Source organism: Eublepharis macularius, chromosome 13, assembly GCF_028583425.1.
Source record: "Eublepharis macularius isolate TG4126 chromosome 13, MPM_Emac_v1.0, whole genome shotgun sequence".
Taxonomy (NCBI): Eukaryota; Metazoa; Chordata; class Lepidosauria; order Squamata; family Eublepharidae; genus Eublepharis; species Eublepharis macularius.
Window position 1 is genome coordinate 58,525,086 of NC_072802.1, and position 22,841 is coordinate 58,547,926.

General features: G+C 44.5%; 1 protein-coding gene across 1 annotated transcript; it reads right to left on the reverse strand.

Annotated features, from left to right (window-relative positions):
- Nucleotides 1-18,882: 18,882 nt before the first annotated feature.
- Nucleotides 18,883-21,053, reverse strand: CLDN5 (claudin 5). The gene has a single exon (XM_054996908.1). The coding sequence runs from the start codon at nucleotides 20,846-20,848 to the stop codon at nucleotides 20,198-20,200; it is 651 nt and encodes a 216-aa protein (XP_054852883.1). The 5' UTR covers nucleotides 20,849-21,053; the 3' UTR covers nucleotides 18,883-20,197.
- Between the last annotated feature and the right edge of the window lie 1,788 nt (nucleotides 21,054-22,841).

Below are 22,841 nucleotides of genomic sequence, written 5' to 3' on the forward strand. Positions count from 1 at the left end.
AGGCTGAGCTTCCGTAATTTGTAGATGTTTTGTTCCATAATTACAGCTTGTAGTCTGGCACAGTTGAAGAAGTGAGGCAAAGATCAGATAAATGGCCCTGCATGCTTTTTTCTGGGGGCAGTGACCATACAGCCTTGATACAGTAGCATGGAAGCCTGCAATGGTCATAGGAAACTGGAGCTTAAGCTGGTCCTTGGGGACTTCCCATCTAGGGTTGCCAACAGGCCTGGAGAAAAATGTGGAAGTGGACAATTGAATCTTTTCATGGCCTTGGAGGTAAACCATCTGGTAAATAATAGCCCACTAAGCCAGTATTAAAGGGACAGGACACTTTTATCTGTTGGAAATGCTATTCTCATCTGGCCCACAATAACAGCCCTGATTCCTGTAATGTCTTCCTAGTTATGCAACTCTAGCACCCTCTGAGTGACAAACTTGCTTAATAAGAGGAAAGTTCTTCCACAGCAGTGAGTTATGGGTGTAGCTAATATTGGTGTTCAGACCTTGCTGAATCCAAATGTGGTTCCTGTTAAAATGGGTATCATCATAGCAACTTCCTTATCATTAATGTCATAGAAAATCAGAACCTTCTGAATTGTAGGAGATAATGGCTAGGGAATGAACCACATCCAGATGAATAGATGTAACATTTAAAGAGCTGTGGCACCACTTTAGAAACAGCTTCACAGTATTGTTAAAATGTACCATTTTTCTCTTCTTCCCTGGCAGACTCTTGGTGAGATTCATTTAATGTTATCATGTATTAGGATTCCATGATGTTTGCATTCAAATACTGATTTGAAAAGAAGTCAAGGCTGAACCTCTCTGTTTTCTGACTTGGTGGATAGAATTGAGCATAGCTATTTTTTACAGCCCTGTATGATCTTCAACTTGTTTCTGCAAGGCCCAGTGATATTTCCAGAGCAGATAGCAGGTATCTTTTGGTGGTATAATCGCTCCTGCAGCACTTGGCGGGGTGGGCAGGGGGGTGATTTTTGTTAAATCCCAGTGAAAACAAACCAAGCACTGTCTGTCTCTTTCGATTCTTTCCAACTCAATGACAAGTGTCTCTGATTTTCTCCTGACATTCTGTGAAAGGCTGATTAAGTGAAAGTAAATTCCATGGAATTAAACGGTGGAAAGGCTTTTGATTTATTAATAGACAGGGGTTATAAAAATAATAGGCCATCTGCTAAACCTTTTAATTGCTGCATGGTAGCTGGAATTTCAGCTGGTGCTGCTCATCCTGTTGCTGCATCCCTGTGCCAGGAAGACTTATCACCTGCTGAATATCTGCCTGTTACAGAGGTTCTGCTTATTTCAAAAGGCAACAGCCTTATATGGCTGGCACTAGAAGTGTGCACCCCCCCACCCAAAAAAAATTCAGTAAATGTGAGTTTTTTACCGAATCTGAGAAAAAAACTGGAATTGCCCAAATTCTGGATTGATTCTCTAATTTGGTAGAGATATTTCTGAAAAAAAATGCCATTGTTTTCTGGGAAAATTACTGGGGGCTATCCAGTGGGCTGTGGGGGGAGTCATTTTTCAACCGAATTTCACCAAATTTCGAGGGAACATACTCCTGACTGTTCTCTAAAGATTCCTCAAGTTTCAAAAAGTTTGGACCCCTGGGGACAATTTTATGGGCCTCCAAAGAAGGTGCTCCCACCCACTCTCCATTATTCTCTAGGGGAAAATATTTGGAGGCTATCCACGGGGTCTGGGGGGGGGCATTTTTCCTGAAAGCGCCATTGAATTTTCAGGGAACCTACTCCTGACTGTCCTTTAATGACCCCCAAGCTTCAGGAATGTTGGACCCCAGGACCAACAGAAAGCCCAACGGAAGCACAGGAATGGGATCTCTCCCAGAACTAAAGTGAAGGGGATCAACACAGTTCAGAAAATCACATCCATTCCACCCAAACCAAACTGAAGCAAGAGACATGGGTGGAGAGGATGTGATTATCTGATGTGATGTTGGTCCCCTTCACTTTGGTTCTGGGGGAGACTCATTCCCGTGCTTCAGTTTTGCTTCTGTTGAGCTTTCTCTGGGATGAGCTTAGCTTGCATTTGGGAGTGTGTCTTGGCCATGGCAGCCTTGCCCCAGTCTGTTCCTGCAGTGGGAGTCAGCTTTGACTTTTTTCCCATAGGAAACCATGGAGTGGCTGGGGACCCCTTGTCTCTGCATGCTCATTGAGAAGAGAGGCGGTGAGGTGGAGTTGCTCAGCAGTGGAGAGTATTCCTGTTTAGCACAGGCAGGTTCCAGAGGCTCCATTTCCAACCAATGTGATATGTAACTTCCTGCCACATGCTTGCTGCTCTGGGGCCAGTGCTGGGATTATTAGTGGCTCCAAAGTCTGGAAAGGTAAAGACCACTGCAATAGGGTGGTATGATAAATGGCGACTTAAATAGCTTGTTCACATTTACAGGGTTCTAGTTGCAGATGTTACTTTACCTTATGGAATTCTTTTTAGGACCTGGAATGGAGGTAGCAGTGGGAAGAAACAGTATTAGGTGGGAAGGGGCAAAGGGGGAGAATTCTGGACTTGGGGAAATGGGAGAGGGATAGCTAAAGATTGCAAAGCTGTTGCTCTGCTGCCAGCAGTATTTATTGTGCAATGGTTAGATTGAGGGTCAGCTCTCAAAATCTGGGAAGTATCTGTGACCCTGGAACCCAAAGACTTAGCAATAAGGTTTGGAGGGAAGCAAAGCCCATTCATATCTTGGACCTATGAAACAACAGGATTACTCAGAAGTGGGACTTACCCAGAGGATTCTAGCTGTATGCCTCACCAGCGAGTCCAGTGTGTGGCTGTTGTGACCTGGGAACAGACTCCAAAAGGCAATGTCTCGTTGTAACGTAAGTTGTGATTAAATGAACCGGAACCTGTTATAGTTAGCTGAAGGAGAGTGGGGGTGGGGTAGGGAAATGATACAGGATCTCAGAAGTGGACAATTGTCCAAGGAGGAAAGGGGGGGGGGGAAGCTATTCAGAAAGGCTGTACAAAACAATCAAAATTGTATTTAACATTGAATTTAAAACGATATAAAATCTTTAACAGTAAAAACAAAGTTTAGGTTACATCCTATTTCCTAAATTTTCTTTGTAAGGCTAATAAGAGTGTGAGGAGAGGTCAGTTTTGATTAGTGAAAGGCTGCATGCTTGAAAGCAAAAGGATTTGTGTTAGCTAATGGAAACAATCATCTGGTTACTGGCCTGTTCTAGGTCTATTTTGATTACAGTTGTCTAATAATTATTATCTTCATTACCTGATCCCAACTTTCAAGAAGAGAGTTAGCCATTTGAGCCTAACAACCAGGGTACTCTTTAGGGATGGCAGCTGCTTCTCTAGACAATGTGGTGTAGTGGTTATTGTTGGACTATTGTTGGGCGTCTGGACTTTATAACCACCTGGAAAAAGAAATAAAAAGTTATTCAAGAATCATCTGAGTACTTACCTTGGAGACTTACCTGGGGGTTGTACCCTATGGATTATATCAATTTAAATGGACTGATATGTTGATATATGACAGTGGCTTTAGTTTGGACTGTTTGCTGTTTGACTAACTGACTTTTTGCCAATTGATTTATTGTTTACTTTTCATCTAACTTTTTCATTGAGTAAATTACAATTGTTGACTTTTTCTAAAATCTATGGTATTAATTGGCTTATAACACTTGTTAATTAGTCTTTTCCCCTTCACGTGTAGCTTACTCTACTTTGTTGTTTCTTCTGCAGTAGTAAAGGCACCTCTGTTGTATTTGCCTACTCTTTAGGGATCAAACAACCACGGGAGTCTCCCAGTATACCGAGAACCAGCACAAAAGACACCGCTGGGAGGGCAATCTGTGTAAATATAAATTGTAATATTCAAAAGTGCAAAGTGCTATGTGCAATAGATAACAATATACAATACAATATTAATACAAAATTCATGCTACAATAACAGTAGAATTCATATAGCCAATACAGTAGACAATTCATGTAACCTGTAATCATCTATATCAATAATTCTAAGCTCACATGAGCTATTACATGGAATTGCAGGATAGCGCAGCAAGGTTAGAGTCTAGAATAATCACCAGTCCATTCCCATATAGGGAGTAACAAAGCCGATAGGCACAATTGCCGACGGGGTGCTGCGAGGCAACTTTTTCCAATACCCGTTTCGTGCGTCTTCTTCTTCGGGCAATTATCTGGTGAGGCTAGAAACACCTGCGCGTATTCCGCCATGCAATCAAATAAGAGTGAAGATACAGGCACTTACTTGGTGACCTTCGGCTGGTCATTCTTTCTCAGCCTAACCTACCTTAGAGGATTGTTGTGATGATAAAAGTGAAGGAGAGGAGAATGATGTCAGCTGATTGGGTCCCCATTGGAAAGAAAGGTGGTATAAATAAAATAAAAGGATAGGGTAGGCCAAAAGCTCCCCTTGGAGTGTTATCTTTTCAATGAGGAAGGTTAGGAAACCAGCAACAGGAGCTGAAAATGGCCCTAGTGGTAGTAGAAACCACCAATGCAGGGCCTCTCAGTTCTCTGGGGCAAACTACGAGTGTTACCTTACCATTGTTAGCCCCTCCCCAACTGGAAGCAGTGCAGGAGGACATCAATTGGTGAGCTGACCCCAATCACCATTGCTAATCAAGGGTCTCAGCAAAGTGCCCCCTGGGGCACTGGCAGAGTTGCTGGGGCTTGGCTCTGCCTTCTGGCCACCAGCAGCCCTCTAAATAGTGGCCCACCAGGAAATGTCCCTGTCCATTCAGTGGCCAGTCAACCCCTGATGAGCAACATGCAGTACTGGATGGTATCTTGGCAGTTGCTCCCAAAGAAATAATAGCAGGAAATATGGCCCAAAAGAAATCACCTTCATCATTCAACAAGTCTTGCTTATTCATTTCTGTCTTCTGTTTCAAGATAACAGCTGGGTTTATTTGTATTTTAAAATGAAAGATTGCTATTGTCACCGTTGTGGGCTATAACTGGGTAGAAGAGGCGAAAGGTTATCCTGGTGAATGCAACAGATATCCTATTTCTATTAAAAGAGATGCTGTTCAGGCACGGCAACCAACAATTGCAACTACTAAATGAACTTCAAGCAAAAGTTCACTACATTGCTGAAAGAGATAAGTTCCTTCTAGAGATTATATTTTCATTTCTTCCAGCAGTTTCGTCAGCCGATGCTTGTTCCTGATCCTTTGCCTACACTATAACTGGACAACTTAATGATGAAGTTTCCCTGGTCAACACCCCCCCCCAAGAAATCCCCTAAGGCATCTCAATTCAAATTATTCTTATCATTTTGACAAATCTACAACCGCCAGAATTCTTTGAAACAGTTACTCTGTTTTCAAACAGATTTAATCCTCTATGCACCAATTCAGCACAAAATTATATAAAAAAATTGTTTGTATATGTTCACTTTAATATTCTCTGCCTTGACGATCCTGAATTGAGTGGAAAGGTAGTATAGAAATGTTTTAAATGCATATGCATATAAATCTGATGCATATCAGAATGGGCATCTGACTAGATGCTGTCAATCTGCAGTCTGTTGAGAATGCACATTTGGGTGCCACATTGGTGGGCGAATAGCTATGGTTTAGTTGCAGAGCATCAGGTTTGCATGTAGAAGGTCCCAGGTCCAACCCGTAGCATCGCCAGTTCAAAAAGCATTAGGTAGTCAAAAGATATGAAAGAGCTCTGGCAGAGATCCTGGAGTGCCGATGCCAATTGGAGCAGATGTTTCTCATTTTAAATGTAATCCGCCCTGAGCTTGCTAAGGGGGGGAGGGTGGAATAGAAATCAGAAAAAAAAACAAATCTTGACAGACGAGTGACATGACAGCTTCATGTGTTCACATGTACATCTTCCACCGTAACTAGTTACACACATCTTTTCAGCACATCTGTAGTTCATTTAGGGCGTTAATGTAGAAAAGCTCTGTTCTGAAATATCAAGGCAATATGTGGGAAAACAGTGGCTTCTAACTTTGTGGCCCTTTCCCCCACTTGCAGTGGTAAGCAGGACTCTAGTTGGGATGAATGACATCTCCTGGCATTGTGAGATCCCTTCTGAACAGAAGCAACCAGGGCTGCCTGCCTAGCTTGGGTATTGCTAGTTCATTTGGGCTGGCTCAGGGCCAAATTACATTACAAGTTATACGAGTCTGACACAGGGACTAGCAGCCAGACTGCACCTTTGAGCTCCCAGTGGTGACTCCATTTAGAAATGCCACAGGGTCCTGATTCTGATCAGGACTAGAGTGAGGGGAAGGGTCCCTATGTCCCCCCTCTACCATGTTGTTTTCCTGATTCAAAAAACAGCACCAGGGTTATTTTTGCCCCATGAAGGGGTACAGGCAGAAGAGCGGAGCCTCCCCTCCCCCTGCACCATTGTCCAATCAGAATTTGTCCCCTGCGGTGCTTCTAAATGGAGTTGCCACCAGCAACTCGAGTCGCAGCTGCAGTATGACTGCTTAGTCCCCATAACGAACTTGTGTAAACTGTGGCCGATAGTTTGGTCCTCAATTATCAGCAGTCCTAAACAGAGCTAATCTTTTATTTCATATTCTCTTGCACCCACTTTCCCCCTGTCAGTTGGATATTATAGTGTATATAGATGTTAGCGTGGTGCATTTATTGTATACATTACAGTTTGTCTCCCCCTCTGATATTTGTGTGAGTTTGTTTAGTTTCGTCGGGTGGAGTCCCTGCTGCTCAGTTCTAGATTGATTTTTAGAACTGTAGACTGCTCCAGCTCCCTTGTCCTGAAACCAGTTGCTCCCACTCCTGTATGTTCTTGCTAATAAATGGATGTTTTGAACACTCTCGTCTCTGCTGCATGAACCTCGGATCAGGAACCTGTGTGAGTATCCTGTCCCTGATTTGCAATCAAAACAGAAACATCACAGAATGCTAGAATCTGACTCTTGAGACGCAGGATTATAAAAAATGTAACATACAAGATTATTTACTCCCATAAAAGGCTGAACGCACTCCTTTATCAGCGTGCACTGTTTAAATGATACAGAAAGGTAACTACATAGCTTTAGGCTGAAGTGAATAATTTATTCCCAAGACTAATTCCTGCAACTTGAGTGCAAAGTAATCCAAAACCCTCCAGAGAACATAAACTCGCTTTATTTGACTCCAGTCTTCCTGAAAATTTTCCATCGCCTACTCTTTTCTAGCTCTAACTTCAGGAAATCTTTAAATCCAGTAGACCCAGATTTGCAACAGGCCAGTTATACCATGTCTGCTTCTCTTAGATAATAACTCTCTACTGATTAAGACTACTTGCTTCCAGTGGCCCTAATCAAACAGTCTGCTCTACTCCTCAGCCAGACTCCTTATTGATCTGCTCTCTTCAGTGGACAAACGCTATCTGGAAAAAGGTCCCTGGAAAGTGGCAGGTCTCTCAAACCTGCCACCTCTCAGGATTTTAGTCCAGTGGCACCACTTTACAGAGTCAGAGTTCCCTTCTTCAGACCTTTGTGTCTGGAGAGCTCTGAAAAGCTCACACTCTGAAAATCATGTTGGTCTCTGAGGTGCCGCTGGACTCAAATCCTGCTATTATACTACACAGACCAACACAGCAACTAACCTAAAATTTCCCCCTCCCACTCACCTGTCTGCTGATTGGATGATGCTATTGCTCTGATCATCATCATCTCTTTACAGGGGATTGGTTAATATCTCAAGGGCAGGACAGCCTTACAGTTTATCACAACTCTACTAAGCCCATTGACTTCAGTGGATGTAGAAGGGTGTAACCAGGGCTTTTTTTCAGCAGGAACGCGGTGGAACAGAGTTCCGGCACCTCTTGAAAATGGTCACATGGCCGGTGGCCACACCCCCTGATCTCCAGACAGAGTTTAAATTGCCCTCTGCACCACTGTAGTGGAGCGGAGGGCCATCGAAATTCTGCTCTGTCTGGAGATCAGGGGGCGGGGCCACCGGCCATGTGACCATTTTCGCCAAGGTCGATTTAAACTTTAAAAAACTCCCCCCTTGTTCCAGCTGACCCAAAGTGACATCATTGTGCGGTCCTGAGTTCCACCACTGAGTTCTACCACCTCTTCCCAGAAAAAAAGCCCTGATCATACCCTTCCTCAAAGAAACTCAAGTTCAAGAGAGCCTGTTTTATCCCCACAACCATCTTGTGAAGTAGGTTAGTTTGAGAGGCAGCAAGTGGATCAATGTCACTGCATGGCTAACTGGAGGTTTGAACCCAAATCTCCCCAGTCTGGCTTTCTAACCATTATACAATGCTCTCCGTCTTTTTTCCCCTTTTATGCAGGGCTTTTTTTTCTGGGAAAAGAGGTGGTGGAACTCAGTGGGTTTCCCTCAGCAAAAATGGCCACCGGCCATGTGACCATTTTCAAGAGGTTCCGGAACTCCATTCCACTGGGTTCCCGCTGAAAAAAAGCCCTGGGTATGATAGAAATATGTTTGGGGGGAAAATGTTCCAGAATACTAGGGAGATACTTTGCTTAGAGGGCTTCACAGATTTTCAAGGCTACCTATAAGTTACCTTGTAGTCAGTTGAATTAATAGCACTTGATGGGCACAAAGGGGAACAGGGACGTTGTGGATTGCAAAAAAAAAAATCCTAAAATGCCACCAGACAATGCATGTTGGTGAAGTGATTCATCGCAGAAGGGCTCATTCTGTGTTTAAAGGGTGGGGGAGAATGGTACAATAAGAGCTGGGTCTCTGAGCAACCCCGTAGCCTTCCCAGTTGCCATGGCAAGTTTTAGCAATGACGACCTGGCAGAAATTGTCCTGTACTTTCAACTGAAGTCTACAATGGAAAGCAAGTGGAAGACATCAGATACACAGCTCCCTCACGTAGGGAGTCAGCAAAGAATAAAACTCCCTCAAGGGCACGCCAAAAAAAAAAAATTACCAGAATCCAGTTGTCTTGTGAACGTAAATACAGTCTGTTTGAAGTTGCTTTACTTTGGCTTAAGGAATTTATACAGACACTGAATGCTGTTTCAGATTGGGAACTGGGGTGCTCTTTCCTGTTTTGATAGATAAGAAAGGTAAAAATCTGATTATATTAAGTTAGACTACTGTCTACATGCTACACGGTATTGTCTACCCTGACTGACAGCAGTTGTGTCTTAGACTTAGTCCTTCCCATCACAGTGCCAAACTACTAACGGGGTTGGATCGCTCTTGTAAGAGAAGACTCCTTGAGCCAGAGGAAACTACCACCATTTTTAGAATGGATTCATGCTATCCAACTCATTATGTTGGAGATCTGTGATTTAAATCTGGCTGTTGGTATATACTCAGGGCTTTTTTTCTGGGAAAAGAGGTGGTGGAACTCAAGACTGCACAATGATGTCACTTTGGGTTAGCTGGAACAAGGGGGGAGTTTTTTAAAATTTAAATTGCCCTTGGTGAAAATGGTCACATGGCCAGTGGCCCCGCCCCCTGATCTCCAGAAAGAGAGGCGTTTAGATTGCAATCTAAACTCCCCTCTGTCTGGAGATCAGGAGGCGGGGCCACTGGCCATGTGACCATTTTTAAGTGGTGCCGCAAGTCCGTTTCACTGTGTTCCCACTGAAAAAAAGCCCTGTGTATGCTAGTGATCACCAACATGGTGCCTGTGAGCTTCTGGTGCCTGCATAGTGCTTTTAGAAAGTTGGTGGGAACACATGGGCTTTTGCCTAGCATGGCTTCTCAATGGCCTTTGGAGAGCTTGACTGGCTCTGCAGATTTTTTAAAACTAGTTTCAGCAGCAGCCACCACAGCACAAGATCTTCACTGCATGACTAAATGTAAGCTTGTGTATGCAATAAAATATTATAAAACAATATGTTCATTTTAAAAGGCATCCTGTTAAACAGAACTTCTGCCCGAAATGTCAAAAAGTTACTATTAGAGTTACTTATTATGACTTCACTCCCTGATATTTTGTCATTAGCTCCAGCTCCCATGGCAGCCATTTTGTAATTGCACCTACCACCTTGTGTCAGAAGAATCCAAAGGTGCCTGCAGGCTGAAAAAGGTTGGCCAGTTCTGGTGTATAGAAACCATGATGTAAGATGAACATGCAAAATGACTAAGATGCTTCTAAGATTAATATTTCATAGCACTGTATAGCTATGCTTTTTAATATAGGACTAAAAGGAATCAACCACTTAGCCTTAGGGATACGAACAAAAGAAATAATTCCTTGGAAAATGCAATCAAGGGCCTTTACTGCGGTGGCCCCATGCTTATGGAATAGGCTGTCCAGTGAAAAACTGCAGAGCAGAGCGTTTGGCTGATCTGTTGAATTGCTTTCGTTCTGAATTTTTTAAAAAATAATTATTAATTATAAACTGCTTTGAGGAACATGGAAAAGTGGTATATATTGTAATTTTGTCAGTGTTGTAACCCAACTGTTTGCAAGAAAAAATGACAATAGATGACCTTTGGAAATGTCCACTGTGATATCTGGCATCTGCACATTATCATCATCATCATCATCATCATCATCAGTATTATTAACTTCAGTTATAGCCTGCCTGCCTCGCTAAGACTCATTGTGGATTACAAAATATGGCAAGCTATTCTAGCAGACAACAAAGGTCTCCAGTAAACAATACAGTGGAACAAGGATTAAAGAACTAGAATGCTTTGCTGTGTTGGCAGCGGGAGTGGAAGGTACACACTGAAAGGACAGTGTTCATTCGAGCTGTCCCAAAGATGTGATTCTGCCACTACAGAAAGATCCCCTTTCTGTTCTATCTGGAGAGACTCATCTATCCGGAACTGATACACCAACACTAACTCTGTTTTTCATTGCTGAAAAATCTGTTTATCATTGTTGAAAAATCCTTATACTGTCTTTGGGGGAAATAGAGCAGGGCTTGGAAGTTATGAAATGAGCTGCTTAGAAAATTTAACAGTATATTCTCTGTGAAGAAAGATTTTTTCCTGTGTGGGTCCTATATTGCTGATGATATCTGCCACCATCCTGTTCTGTTCTTCCCACTTTTGTTACCAGCTCGAATACCTGGAAAAATTCTGCTAATGGAGGGGTGTTTGTGTGTGATTTTTTGCTTATTTCCCCTCCCACTGCAGTCTCCCCTCTCATACTGACTCCAAGCTCACATCAGTCAGCTGTCTGACGTTAAACTCACATATCCAACTGAAGTGTTTCTTCCCCTGTTGGAAGAGGCTCTTCATTGGTGGAAGGCTCCTTGGGGTAGATGAAGAATGGTATGATCCAGCCCAGTGCTTTTATATTGTAATACCATCCTGCTATATACACACCACAGAATATGATAATGAAGCTAATTGTTGTGCGATACTAGAAAAGAACACGATGGCTCCTTAGAGAAGGACACATGACGGCACATGGCACATACTCGGCATGTGATGGCATATACTTGGGTGGTTTAGAGTCTGGTTGATGAAATGGGCAGCTGTCCACAGAGGTTTCTGCTTAAGGGACCACATGATTCTTTCTTGTGTTTTCTACAACAGATTAGCATGACTTCCTCTCTGGAATGTGTGTGCTGCCGTGTGGCTTTTCACATTTATCACAATAGGTGGCACTGATTTTTATTACATTTATATGAAAAAGAATCAAATGCAGCTGTTTAAAGGGGTGTGTGTGTGATATCTTCTAGAGACCAGATGTGTGAAAAATACATGTGCGCAGGAAGGGGAAATATTTCCTTAAACATCCTGCCATGAACATGATGGAGTCTTTCCTTTTCCTTTTGCCTGCTGACTGGTGCATTTCCCCTTCTTTAGTAAGACAGGTTTGAGCTGGATTCGCTGGGTCTTCTCTGGAGGGTACGAAGTCCATGAAATGCTTCATTTAACAGGAGCGAACCCAAGCAAACTGACATCCTTTCTTTAGCACAGCATAGCCACAAGAATAACGGGGTGGAGTGGAGTATGGCAAGGAGTTATTGTTGATTGTCAAAAGAACTCCAGGAAAAGCTACGAGATGCTGTCTTTGAAGGAGCCCTTACAGATGCCAGCTTGTGATAAAATGGGAATAAAAGCACTTTGTGTGGAGGTTTTGAGCGCACGTATTTATTAACAGTAATAATCAGGCTGCACCATTTAATAGATGAATCGCTGAATCAATTAAAAATATATTGATCAGATAAGAAAGATGTTCCCTAATAACATGGAAAACAGCCTTTGGAAAAGTTTATTTTTAATAAACTTTTAAAAACGTATTACATTGTTTTCACTTTTGACAAGCTACTTTATTAAAAAAAATTAAAGTACTTTTTAAAAAAGCAGTTTCATAAAGTATATTTTTTAAAATTAGACTTTTTATTCATTTTTTTTACTTTAAACACACCAGATGGCACATCCAAGTTACAATCGTTGTTCCTAATCTTGATAATCCTTCTGCGTAAGGATTTCCTTCTCCAGATCAGGGTACAAATGCACACAAAACAAAATGTCCTGTATTAAGCTGAGAGTAAAAGTTATTAGAAACGATGTATGGAACTTCCAAATATTTAAAAACATAGCAAAACATTACGAATAAAGTTGACTTGGGAAGGCAACTACAGAATACTGCATTTTTCCTCCTTATAGCAAAATGAGTGTCACATGTAGATCATAGCATGTGACTCTCATGCACACATTTCATTGGGTATGCTGGAACTTGCACTTGCCCCATAAAAATTCACAAGGTATAAAGGCAGTGAAATATTTCCCCTGTGCTGCCCCCCCCCCGCCCGCCGATTGCTATCAGTCCCATTAGGGAAAAAGTCAAGCAAAGAAGGGTGCCAGTCTTTTTCCGACTGGAGCTAATAGCTGCATAGCCAGGTTTGATCAGAGAAGGGAGATCATTAAAATCTCCCTTCTCCAGGGTTCTAAATAGAGATGGGCACGAACCGGAAAAAACCCGAACCATGCGGTTCGTGGTTCGTCAAATGTCATGAACCACAAACTTTCACGAGCCTGCCCCTGGTTTGCGAACTGGTTCGTTTGGTTCGTGAAAACGTCACATCCAGGTCAGAAAATCATCACTTTTGGGCCAGCAGAAGGTCACTTCTGGGTCAGCAGAAGGTCTGCAGGAAGTCCATCCCCTGTTGCCTAGGAAACTGATTGATTGGCACCAGGCTGTCTGCAGTCACGAACCAAAAAACGAACCAGCCTAAAGTTTGTGGCAGTTCGTGCCGTTTGCGAACCACAAACCAGCCTGGTTCGTGCTTAATTTTGGTTTGTGTTTTGGTTCATGCCCATCTCTAGTTCTAAATAAACTCACACCCTTGCACCTGCTTTTTAAGATAAACTCCATGTAAAGGGATCAAAGCACAACCTAAAATAACACCAAAATACTGTTAATAAGAGAGTGCTATTGGTCTAACTCCATTGTCCTTAATTCAGCCACCCCACTGCTCCTCCAAATGCCAGGAGATGAACAAAATACAGAATAAGAGACGGTGATAAACTAATACTAGTGGGTCCACAAACATCTGTGAGCTCTACTCAGCTGTCTGAATGTGGCAGATTCTAGCTCTACCCACGAATCTACTCTCTTCTGCTTTCCACCTATAAAATGGGAAGTGTCTAATTTCCTCAGGTTGCTGTGTGAAGAAAAAAAATACATTAACTTGGTTATATCCACTACTAATTGATATTGTGGCAGACAAACAGACAACTTACAGTGGGTTTAAATTAGGGTTACAGTGCTTCATTGTTTAATTCACTTATTAAAAACCTTTTGATTAAATAAAACAATCCCTCAAACGTATTGTGTAACAGATTTTTTTTTAAAGTTCATTATTTTAATATAAGAATGTTTAGAAAAAACTGTGTGCCAGGTAGTATCCTTCAAAGAGGTGTTTTCCCTTCCTTCATGCAGGTAGGAATGCCTCTTCTAAGGTGCGGTGGTAGAGAGCACCCTCAAGTCACAGCTGACATATGGTGACCCCTAGTGGGCGTTTCATGTCAAGAAACTATCAGAGGTGGTTTGCCATTGTTTTCTTCTGCAACCCTGGTCTTTATTGGAGGTCTCCCATCCAAGTATTAACCAAGGCTGACCTTGCTTAGCTTCTGAGATCTGACGAGATCAAGCTCACCTGGGCTATCCTACAATGAAAAGCATGCATGTAATCTAATGCTTTGAGAAACTAACTTTAGATTGACTAATGCTCCCCAAATTTGTATTTCAACAATGCTATCTTAAGCAGAGTTACACCCATCGAAGCCCACTGACTTCAAAGGATTTAGAAGGATGTTAACTATTTAGAATGGCTGAGGCTAGCCCGATCTCATCAGATCTAAGTAGGGATGGCCCTGGAGAGTACTTGGATGGGAGACAGCCAAGGAAGTCCAGGATTGCAGGCAACGGCAAACCGCCTTTGATTGTCTCTTGCTTTGAAAACCCTACAGGGTTGCCATGAATCAGCTGTGACTTGACAGCACTTTACACACACACAACTATTCAGGATGATGTAGTAAAATGTTAACTTCTGCAAGACTGTGATTAGATTTTTAAAATTGTCAGTGGTTTCTGGGCTTGGGTTGGTGGAGGCAGTGGGGAAGATTGTAAATCTGCTACATCCTAAGAAATCAATGCAACAATTAATTTCTTTAGATTTTTTTAAAGAGTAAATGATGGTGATGATTATCAGGGCTTTTTTTCAGCTGGAACGCGGTGGAACGGAGTTCCGGCACCTCTTGAAAATGGTCACATGGCTGGTGACCCCATCCCCTGATCTCCAGACAGAGGGGAGTTTAGATTGCCTTCTGCACTGCTGGAGTGGCACGGAGGGCAATCTAAACTCCCCTCTGTCTGGAGGTCAGGGGTGGGGTCACCAGCCATGTGACCATTTTCACCGAGGGTGATTTAAACTTTAAAAAACTCCCCCCCCCGTTCCAGATGACCCAAAGTGACATCATTGTGTGGTCCTGTGCTGGCAATCCACTGAGTTTCACCATCTCTTTTCCCAGAAAAAAGCCCTGATGATGATGACGACGATGTGACATAAATAATCCAATCAACAAAACTGGTTTTGGGAATCCTTTTCCCTCAAAGTATATATTTAAATACATATTCATAGGTTTTTTTTCAAATTCCATTGCTTCCCCCCTCCTCAAAACTGCAATTGTAAAATAGAAAATACGTCATTCACCTTTGAACCAAGAATACACAGCACTATTGTAATTGTGCAGTATGTGGCAAAGGAATCTCAATGAGATCACATCCTTTGGAATTACTCAGCCTAGAACTACATGTGCATGTTTGGCAGCCAATGTACACCTGGGAACTCCCAATGGGGGGTGGAAGAGGGGGTACACAGCCCTCCTGTGTCCATTTCTTTTCCCAGCAACCCCTTCCACTTTCTTTCTACCATTTAATGCTACAACTACAGACCCCCACACAAGATCCTTGAACTGCCCATGACAATTAAAATGGATCAAAAAATTTCAGAGCGAGTCTAATACAGAAAAAGCAGAAAGGACTCTCAAGGCATCTTAAAGAATGATGGATTGTCCACGGCAGAAGCTTTTTGTGGAGTCAGCTTCATCAGATGCATGAAGATATACTTTATGCTTTGTGGAAGTGGGTTCTGTCTTGCAAATAAGTCTACGCCAGAATCTGTTGGTTAGTCTTTAAGGTGCATGAGATTCCTTTCGGTTTTAGAAGTGGATCTGAATCCTCACTTAAAATACATGGGAAGGTCACGTTGGCCTCATCCCCACCCAAATCAAAAACAAGAAAATCCTCTGGCATATTAAAGTCAAACATAGTGACTACCAACAAAACCACACACACACCCCAGGTTACCAAGGCACCCAGCAAGAGCCAGTGTTGTATAGCGGTTAGTGTTGGACTAGGATCTGGGAGATGTAGGTTCGAATCCCCACTCTTCCATGAAGCTTTGATTGGTGACTGGGGGTCAGTCACACACTCTCAAAAGCCTCCCTCACAGGGTTGTTGTGGGGATAAAACAGAGAACAGTGTTAAGGTGCTTTGGGTTTCCCTTGGGGAGAAAGGTGAGGGATAAATGAATTTAGTTAGCTCCTGGCTCCACTTGAGTCTTTGGAATAACTCCAAAGGGTGTTGAATGTAACAGGATAAAACAGGGTCCTTCTGGTCTCTCCTTACCAGTGGAGTAAGCAGCAAAGCATTGAGCTCACCCTGGACAGATGCATCACAGCCCTCTGGCCCTCAGCTTGGCCAGAGTCATAGACTTTCTTATGTCTCTAGGCAGGGCTTTTTTTCTGGGAAAAGAGGTGGTGGAACTCAGTGGGTTGCCAGCACAGGGGGCAACTCTTGGCGGGAGGTAGTGCCCCTGGTACCACATGTGCACCTGCAAAGTGCGCACATGCTCCCAGGGCCAATGACGTCACTTTGGGTCAGCTGGAACAAGGGGGGAGTTTTTTAAAGTTTAAATCGCCCTTGGCGAAAATGCTGGCCCTGCCCCCTGATCTCCAGACAGAAGGGAGTTTAGATTGCCCTCCGCGCCACTCCAGCGGGGCCACCAGCCATGTGAGATCAGGGGGCGGGGCCACCAGCCATGTGTCCATTTTCAAGAGGTTCCGGAACTCCGTCCCATTGCGTTCCAGCTGAAAAAAAGCACTCTCTCTCTGGGTCTGAATCCACTCCCTAGAGTGCATAAGGAGCAAATCCTCCCCTTCTATTGGGAACTATAACTATCCCAGAGTCTCCTTCCCAAAGCAAAGAGCTAATCCTGGCTTTCCTCTGCCCCCTTAAAGTAGATGTTAAGAAGAGTTCACAAGGCACTTCCTTTGAATCTACAGGCGGTACCCATTTGGAAGCAGCTGCCTCTGTGGTTGGCGGATACCAGGCTTGGAATACCCCCTCAACTTTTTCTTTGGAACCTCGACATTTTGAGACTGACACTGCCTCAAGGTAGCCATTTTGTGGTGGTACCCATTACTCTTTCTCAACTTTCCTACAGATTTAACAAGATCAAGAAAGTCTGAACTAGCAAATATGTAGCCCAAGCCTATGTTCATTTACTCAGAAGTAAGTCTACTGTGTTCTATGGGCTTTACTCACAGGCATAGGCCAGTAGGATGGTAGCCTTATTGTTGCCTACGCTCATTAGTCTTTAAGGTGTCACAGGACGCGTTCTTACTTTGAAACAGAACTACCTTAAATCAGCAAGGAAATAGTTTCTACCTCCATATTTGTCAGCTTTTTCTTCTATCGTTCATTTAGCCTGCAGTTGTTACTTATTATTCAGAGAATTTCTATCCTGCTCAGGGCTTTTTTTTCTGGGAAAAGAGGTGGTGGAACTCAGTGGTGGAACTCAGGACCGCACAATGACATCACTTTGGGTTAGCTGGAACAAGGGAGGAGTTTTTAAAAGTTTCAATCACCCTCGGCAAAAATGGTCACATGGCCAGTAGCCCCACCCCAATCTCCAGACAAAGGGGAGTTTAGATTGCCCTCTGCGCCACAGCGGCGCAGAGGGCAATCTAAACTCCCCTCTGTCTGGAGATCAGGGGGCGGGGCCACCAGCCATGTGACCATTTTCAAGAGGTGCTGGAACTCCGTTCCACCGCGTTCCAGCTGAAAAAAAGCCCTGATCCTGCTTATCAAGGCTTATTCATTGTTTGCTTCCATTGAACATGCCACCTTCTAATGTCTGTATTTATTGCTATTTAAAACAAAAAACCCTACTAACTTAAGTTTAAAAGACCGTGTAATAAAGATCATGAAGAAATCATTGATCTGTATTACCTTGAGCCCACATATGCCCAAAGATGCCGCAACAATTTGTTTCCCGAGGACTGCAGCAATCTCAAGGGGTCTTCCTCAAAAGTAAAGTTCATTAGCATCCATGTGATTTACTGCAAAGTAATATGTTTACAATCAGGGTGCAACACAGCGATCAGAATTTGTACTCTACTAGATAAGTTCAGGCAAGCCCGATCTTGTCCGATCTTGGAAGCTAAGCAGGGTTGGCTTTGGTTAGTAATCGGATGGAAAACCTCCAAAGACCAGGGTTGCAGAGGCAGGCAATGGCAAGCCACTTCTGTTAGTCTCTTGCCTTGAAAACCCTGGCAGGGGCTGCCGTAAGTCAGCTATGACTTGATGGCATTCTGCACTACCAGATAAGTCCTTCTTTTTCAGGATTTATGTCCCTGGCACAAAACGGAAGCAGGAAAAGAGTGCAGGCAACATGCTAGTTTTTGCTTCCTTCCAGCAAGCTGCTCCTCAGTAGCTTCCTTGGGAGGTGGTGGGCTCTCCTTCTTTGGAGGTATCGAAGAAGTGGCTAGATGGTCATCTGACAGCTATGATGATTTTCTGACTTAATATGAATGTACACAAAATGTACACAGAGGGTGCATGAAGGGATGAGCCAGAGCTTGGCTCTCATTGCTCTTTCTTATATGCCCAGGGTAATACCAATTGCCACTTTGGGGTCAGGAAGGAACTTTCCTCCAGGCTAGATAGTCCAGGGTTCCTGGAGGTTTTTGCCTTTCTCTGGGCATAGAGAGGGAGGTTGGGGCTGGGGAAGGGAGCAGTGAATTTCCTGCATTGTGCCGGGCGCTAGACTAGATGACCTTTGGGGTAAGTTTCAGCGCCATGTTTCTATGTTTGGATGCCAGCTACTGGAATCTGGGGACAGCCCACCCTACCTCTCTAGATTTGTGCTATGTACCTGGCATAGCCACAAGCTTAGCTCAGGGCATAGCCCAGAATTTCAAATGAAACAAATTATTCCATTCTGAATCCAGAAAGGAAACAAATGAGGAGGCCGTGAAACTGGGCTGAGTTTCAAAATCCCCAGAGAAGCCAACAAAAAAGATAAGAGAAAACCATTGAATTCTTTCCTGTGCCACCAGTCTTTAAAGGAAACTACAGAAATATAGAATTCAAACACGACAGGAACACAAAAAAATCCAAACTTAGGGACACTTTAGTAAACTTTTTGCTACCTGAGCATATAGTTTTCTTTACTCAAATGTCATTTTAACAAAGGGAAAAAAACAAGAACATGCAGTCATATATATACACACATATAAATATACAGGCATATAAAATATATAAATCTTTGATTTGAAAACACTGCTCATAACTTCAGAGGATTTAATTATGGTATTATTTCATTGCAATAAAACTCCCAGTACCAATGGCATCTCCCACACAACTCTTATTAAAAACCAGTAAGGTTTGTGGAAGAGCAAGGATGAAATTAAAGCCATGTCCATATTCCTTGCTTTTGACTTTGACTGCCAGTTTTTAACTGGGATGAATTTTACTTTGCAAAAAAAAAAAAGTTGTGAAACGTTTTGGTGACCCCTTCGCACATCCAAGTCTAAAATAAATCTCCTAGTCCATAACTTAACATTTAATAATTATATCACACCCTTGTTTCTATTTTTTTTTAAAAAACGACATGCACGCACCTTTTAAGGCAAACTTATATCAAAAATTTCTCATCCAACAAAGCTACCTGTAGTTTTCCCACAGACAGGCTATACTCCACAAACTGCTTACACAGTGCAGCAGTTCCATTGACTTCAATGCTACTCTAGTTGAAGCCACTGGGACCACCGTTAAGACTCCAGAAACTGTCCAAAGAAAGTAATTTGAGGAGAACAGCCATCCAGTCGTTTTCTGGAGATGTCACAATACTCAATGCTTTCCTAACCAACGAAGTTGAGCGTTTCAGCCAACGGTTTGCCCTTAACATGGATCATCAGACAAATTTCTTGGGCCCTTAAGCAAAAACAAACCCAGGTAACCCACCCCAAACAAGCGTCGGACTGAACATCAGAACGGCTTTGGCTCATTATTTCTAAATCTACCTGCTTTTTCCATCCGTTATTCCTGGCAAGGATGCTTTTAAAACAGAGCGCAAACTCTGGGTTCAGGTCTAAGTGGAAAAGAAATTTGGGAAGGGGGCAAAGCGGGAGGAAGCAACAATCCAGTGAAGAAGATCTGAGTGTTCGTATCCCTGCATGTCTTTGGAAGGCACAAAAACAGTTTATTTGGAGGGGGATAATCTGACAGCAAAGTCCGCCCCATCTGAAGTTCAGTCGGCGCCTCCAGGCGCTCCAAGATCGTTGGCTTGGGCGACCCGTTCCGCTCGTCCCCCAATCCCCAACCCACCCCTACACAAGGCGCGATCCTAATCAGATCTACTCAGAAGTGAGTTCCACTTTAGTCAATGGGACTTACTCCCAGGAAAGCGTTCTCAGGATCGCAGCCAGAGTCTCTCCCGAAGGCTTCAGACGTAATTCTTCTTGTCGTACTCCCCGTTGGCGGTGGAGGTGGGCCGCCGGGGGGCCGAGTACTTGACCGGGAAGGCGGAGCTCTCCTCCGTGCGGGCGCAGGGGCAGCAGATGAGGGCGCCGCCGAGGAGCAGGAGGGCCGAGGCGGCCCAGGCGACGTACAGCGCCGCGCCCAGCTCCCGCTTGGCCCGCGTCGTCGGGTCGTAGAAATTGCTGATGATGATGTTGGCGAACCAGCTGGGCGGGATGAGCACCAGCAGGCCGCACAGCACGAAGAGGCCGCCGCCGACGGCCGCGATCCACGCCTTGACTTTGCCGGCGCGCACGCAGGTCGTGCACTGGGCGCCCACCACCGTCACCATCAGCGCCACCAGGCCCAGCAGCGCCGCCAGCACCATCAGCGTGCGGCCGGCTTGCAGCTCGGACGGCAGCGACAGGATGGAGTCGTAGACTTTGCACTGCATGTGCCCGGTGCTGTGCGCCACGCAGGCCATCCACAGGCCCTCCCAGGTGGTCTGCGCCGTCACGATGTTGGCCTCCACGAAGGCCGAGACCTGCCACATGGGCAGGCCCGACGCCAGCATCGCCCCTGCCCAGCCTAGAATGGACAGCGCCAAGCCCAGCAACTCCAGCGCGGCGGAAGCCATCCCGTCCCGTCCGATCGCTCCCTGGACAATCGCAACGCTTGCAAGAGGCGGTGGCTGCTTCTCTCTCGCCCTCGGGAATCCGGCTTGCCTTTGGGGCTAGATCTGCCGCGGGGATCTCTCTGCCTGGCCTTCGGGGTTACAGCCGCCACGGGATCTCTGCCTCGGAGCTGCAGCGAGGATCTCTCACCTTCTGCGCCTCGCCCGCTTTGGTTCTGCCTCGGTGTAACTGGGAGCCCTTTATATAGCCAAAGCGCGCCGGCCCCGTCGAAGCGGAGGGCATGTGTGCCCCCCCTCGCCGCGTCTCTGCCAATCAGAACAAAGCCATCTCGCCCGGGCAGCCAATGAGCGATTTGCGAGGCAGGGGTTGAAAAAGTCCCCCCAGGCGCGTGCGAGTGACTCAGGGTCGGTGCGGGGTTAGGCAAGGCTGCAGCCGGAGGGAGGCGGGGAGGCGACGGGGGGGGGGGGAAGGGAGCCTGCTGAGGATGCGTTGCCGCAGGTCCTTCTTCCTTAACCCGGGGAGAGAGGATGGAGGGCGAAGAAGGTGCTTCCCGGACTGAAGAAACCAAGCCGAGGGAGGCTTCTTCTGTCTGGCTTTGCTTGCACGACGTGTCCGGCGTGTTGAGTAGGGGGAGGCGTTTCCCAACAAGAACTGAGAGGATAGACTGTACCTTTTCAAATCGCATCTCCCCCAAATGAAGAGAACCCGATGAACCCAGAGAAAGACTTTCCAGAGTGGAAGCCCAGTTTGGCCCTGGACAGCAGAACCAAGGCGAAGCCTGGTGGCACCTGAAAGACTAGCAGCATTTATTCCAGCATGAGCTTTGGAGAACCCCAGCTCCCTTTATTGTTGTTGTTGTTTGCTTTTTTCACTGAGACCCAAGGTGGATCACGTAGTGGAAGTGAAATGTAATATAATCAACAGCTAGGATGTTCACCAATCAACAGTTGTGTGTGTATGTGCCCTCAAGTCAACTTATGACAACCTCACAAGGGGCTGTCAAGACAAGTGAGAAGCAGAGGTGGTTTGCCGTTGCCTTCCTCTGCAGAGTCTTCCTTGGTGGTCACCCATCCAAGTACTGACCATGCTTCGCTTCCGAGATCTGATGAGCTCAGGCGATATCATGCCACCTTTCTTCCATGATCAACAGTTTGGACAGTCAATAAACAGATAAAATAGGGTACAATAGCAGATAATTTGAAAATGAGCGTAAAACTGAGCACAGAGATGAAATCTTTCTGAAACAAAGTATAACTATTTAACATGACATCTTTAGCGATGTGGAAACTACCCTGTAGAAGCATATCTACATCAGCAGACAGTACCCAATAGCATAGTGTATAGTCTCTGTCCCTTCTTCAGCTCTTGTCTCATCAATGTTCATACTGGAATAAACGTTAGTCTTTAAGGTGCTGCTGACCTTCCCTTTTATTTTGCTACAATAGACTGGCACGGCTACCCCACTCACACTGTCACAGCAGAACCAAGCAAAGGTTCTTAGCATAATATCATTTATTACAACCAACTGAAATTCCGCCAAGCAGGGAACTAGCTCTCACGTCCCCCAGAAGTTTTCTTCAAGCTACTTTGCAATTTTGTTGGTCCTAATAAAAAGTTGTAGTGGGTTGAAATATTGGACTAGGATCTGAGAGGTGTTAGTGGTGGGATGCTACAAAACTCGTTTGGGTTCTTGTGTAACAAGGCAACACCTTTGTATAAAACTTAAGCAGGTTTAATAAAATGGATGCTTTCTGCCTGTGCAAGTTTACACAGTAGCGTGTGAGCACAGGATTGCAGCCTTTGGTAAAAGAGCAGGTGTTATCTTTATTTTATCCCAGGCAGGGGTCATTTCATAGAAAAAGAGCTGGAGGAACTCATTAACATCGCTCATTAGCATAACTCATTAGCATATGCCATGCCCCTTGACATCACTGGAAATGTGTCATTAGCATGACTGATTTGCATACGCCACACACCCTGACATCACCTATCCTG